Source organism: Eurypyga helias, unplaced genomic scaffold, assembly GCF_000690775.1.
Source record: "Eurypyga helias isolate BGI_N326 unplaced genomic scaffold, ASM69077v1 scaffold37017, whole genome shotgun sequence".
NCBI classification, from domain to species: Eukaryota; Metazoa; Chordata; class Aves; order Eurypygiformes; family Eurypygidae; genus Eurypyga; species Eurypyga helias.
The window spans coordinates 3,711-6,410 of NW_010261700.1; the positions used below are offsets into that span (position 1 = coordinate 3,711).

At 61.1% G+C, this 2,700-nt stretch overlaps 1 protein-coding gene across 1 annotated transcript in view; it reads left to right on the top strand.

Annotated features, from left to right (window-relative positions):
• FTSJ3 (FtsJ homolog 3 (E. coli)) overlaps window positions 1–2,537 on the top strand; it is a 5,950-nt gene extending 3,413 nt beyond the window's left edge. The window contains exons 12-20 of the mRNA XM_010155462.1: window positions 39–279; window positions 368–488; window positions 584–677; window positions 929–1,073; window positions 1,176–1,252; window positions 1,401–1,503; window positions 1,638–1,821; window positions 1,916–2,010; window positions 2,278–2,537. Coding sequence (XP_010153764.1) covers window positions 39–279; window positions 368–488; window positions 584–677; window positions 929–1,073; window positions 1,176–1,252; window positions 1,401–1,503; window positions 1,638–1,821; window positions 1,916–2,010; window positions 2,278–2,467 — 1,250 coding nt within the window. The 3' untranslated portion in view covers window positions 2,468–2,537. The remainder of the gene's footprint in view (window positions 1–38; window positions 280–367; window positions 489–583; window positions 678–928; window positions 1,074–1,175; window positions 1,253–1,400; window positions 1,504–1,637; window positions 1,822–1,915; window positions 2,011–2,277) is intronic.
• The last annotated feature ends 163 nt before the right edge of the window (window positions 2,538–2,700 follow it).

Below are 2,700 nucleotides of genomic sequence, written 5' to 3' on the forward strand. Positions count from 1 at the left end.
GGTGAGGGCATGGAAGGTGGCGGGCGTGTGGCTGACAGACTGTAGCTTGTTACTCGTCTCACTTGCGTGGCAGCTGCTGAACGAGGTGACCCGGGGGGACATGGCGTCGGCAGATGCCCTCCTGGAGATAGGGCCTGGGGATGATGACATTTACGTCTCGGATCATGAGGAAGAGGATGACGTGTCCCTGGCCAGCGATCTGGACCCGGAGGAGCTGGTTGAGATAGAGGCCCGTCAGCGCCGTCTGGAGCGGGAGAGGCGAGAACAGGGTGCAAAGAGGTGAGAGCTGGGAGAGGCCTCCCTGGGGCTTCCTTTGGAGCAGCTCTGTTGTGGTAGGGGGCACTGATCCTGATGCTGTTTGTCACAGGGTGAAATTTAAGCAGAAGGAAGAGGAGGAGGAAGGGGAGGAAGAGGAGAATCCCCTGCTGGTGCCTCTGGAGGAGAAATCAGTGCTGGAGGAACGGCAGACCAGCCTGTGGTTCGGGAAGGTGAGTCCTACTGGGCCAGAAAGGACAGGGCAGCCTCAACCCCAGCAGCTCCCCAGTCTGTGCTGTGACCCTGACCCACTGCTCCCCATCGCCAGGATGCCTTTGCCGGCATTGAGGATGATGCAGATGAGGACCTGGAGCTGGGACAGTCACAGATGTTGGCTGAGAGACAGCGAGAGTCTCAGAGAGGTTAGTGGGGGGCTGCATCACTGAGGGGGCACAGAGGGACAGCCCCACTGCAGCCTGGGGCACTGGATCAAACCATGATGGGGACGCTGCTCTGAGCAGGACCGGAGATCCCCAGGGGTTGTTTCCAGCCTGTGTTGTTACACAGTTAACAAACAGGCATTACTGTAGCGTTAATGAGCTGGGTCTCTGGAGGAATGACCTGCGGAGGGGTTTGCCTCAACCCTTCTCACCCAGTGGTTCCTCTTCCCCAGACAAAACAACGAGGAAAGAGCAGAAGGTGGTACCCCAGGAGGCAGCTCCAGCTGAGTCCCCGCCTGCCACAGACACAGCACCCGGCGCTGGTAAAGCGCAGGATGAGCAGAGCAGCGACGATGACAGCAGCAGCGATGAGGAGGGGTGAGGGCTGAGAGGGGGGCGATCTGGTTGTTCTCTCCCAGCTCCCACAGTCCTGGAGAGCTGGGAGGTGAGGACCCCAGCCCTGACCACTCCTCTCTGCAGGCCGCCGGCAACAGTGGGGAGGAAGCGGGGCCGTGTCGAGCCGTGTGGCTTCGAGGTGGTGCCCATTGAGAATCCAGGTGAGTGGGGGGTGCTGTCTGGACCTGTGCAACCAGTGATGCCACTGAGTCCCTCTTTAGGGACAGAAGGCAGGGTCAGACCATGCTCATTTGGGCTGGCAGGGCTGCTTGCAGATAGGCCAAGCTTTAATCTGTCTGTATGCCGCAGTGAAAAGAGCCCGTGTCCTGGACGCAGAGGGCCTGGCACTCGGCTCTGTCATCGCCACCTCCAAAAAGGCCAAACGGGACCTGATTGATGACTCCTTCAACAGGTACTTGTGGCTGGGGTTGCTGGAGGAGGAGCAGCATTCGGTGTCCTGACAGGAGACGGGACGTGGGGGTGGCAGATGTGTTGGTGTGGAGACCCCCCATCCCGCTCACGGCTCACCCGAGTCCCCTGCCCCAGGTATTCCTTCAACGAGGATGAGGGAGAGCTGCCAGAGTGGTTCACAGAGGAGGAGAAGCAGCACCGGCGCAAGCAGATACCAGTGGACCGGCAGACGGTTGAGGCGTATCGTCAGCGCTGGCGGGAGATCAACGCCCGCCCCATCAAGAAAGTGGCAGAGGCGAAGGCTCGCAAGAAGCGGCGGGTGAGTGGGTCTGGGGATGTGAACAGGGGCTCTGTCCCCCCTCCCAGGTCCCTCCTCCGATCCCCCTTGTCCCTCACCTTTGCTTTCCCCACAGATGCTGAAGAAGATGGAGCAGATGAAGAAGAAAGCTGAGGCTGTGGTGAGCACGGTGGATATCTCGGAGCGGGAGAAGGTGGCCCAGCTGCGGCGGTGAGTGGCGAAGCCCCAGAGCCTTCGTGTCGTGCTGGGCCGGTTCACGATGCCTTGTCCCTGCGGCCACTGCGCGGGGACAGCTCCTGCATGTGACCCAGCTGGGTGTAGGCTGTGGGGGGACAGAGCGAGCGAGGGAGCCCCATCTCGGGGCAGAGAGGCCCAGAGGAGTGGAGGGACCCAATATTGGTCTGTAGATACGTCCCAACGCCAAACTGCTGGAGCTGGGCCGGGGTCTCGGTCTCACCTTCTGCTGTTCTCCTGCAGCATCTACAAGAAGGCCGGGCTGGCCAAGGAGAAGCGGCAGGTCACCTACCTGGTGGCTAAGAAAGGCGTAGGACCCCGGGTACGCCGTCCTCCCGGCGTCAAGGGCCAGTTCAAGGTTGTCGACAGCCGCCTCAAGAAGGATGTGAGGGCTCAGAAGCGCAAAGAGCAGAAGAAAAAACACCATAAGTGACGTGGGACCAGCGCCGTCCATGATGAGGGACTCAGCCTGGGGCATGGGGCAGGGCTGGCTCCTGTCCTCCCGCTGCGGCCGTGGGAGCAGCCGGCTCGCCCTGCCACTCTCCCTCATCTAGAGACTGTGAGTTGGCCACACGTGGCAGTTAGTCTGTGCCTTTATGTGACCCTGCCTGCTGGCCTGCGGTGGGCTGCGGAGGGTTGTTTGGCCTCCATGCTGTAGCATCAACC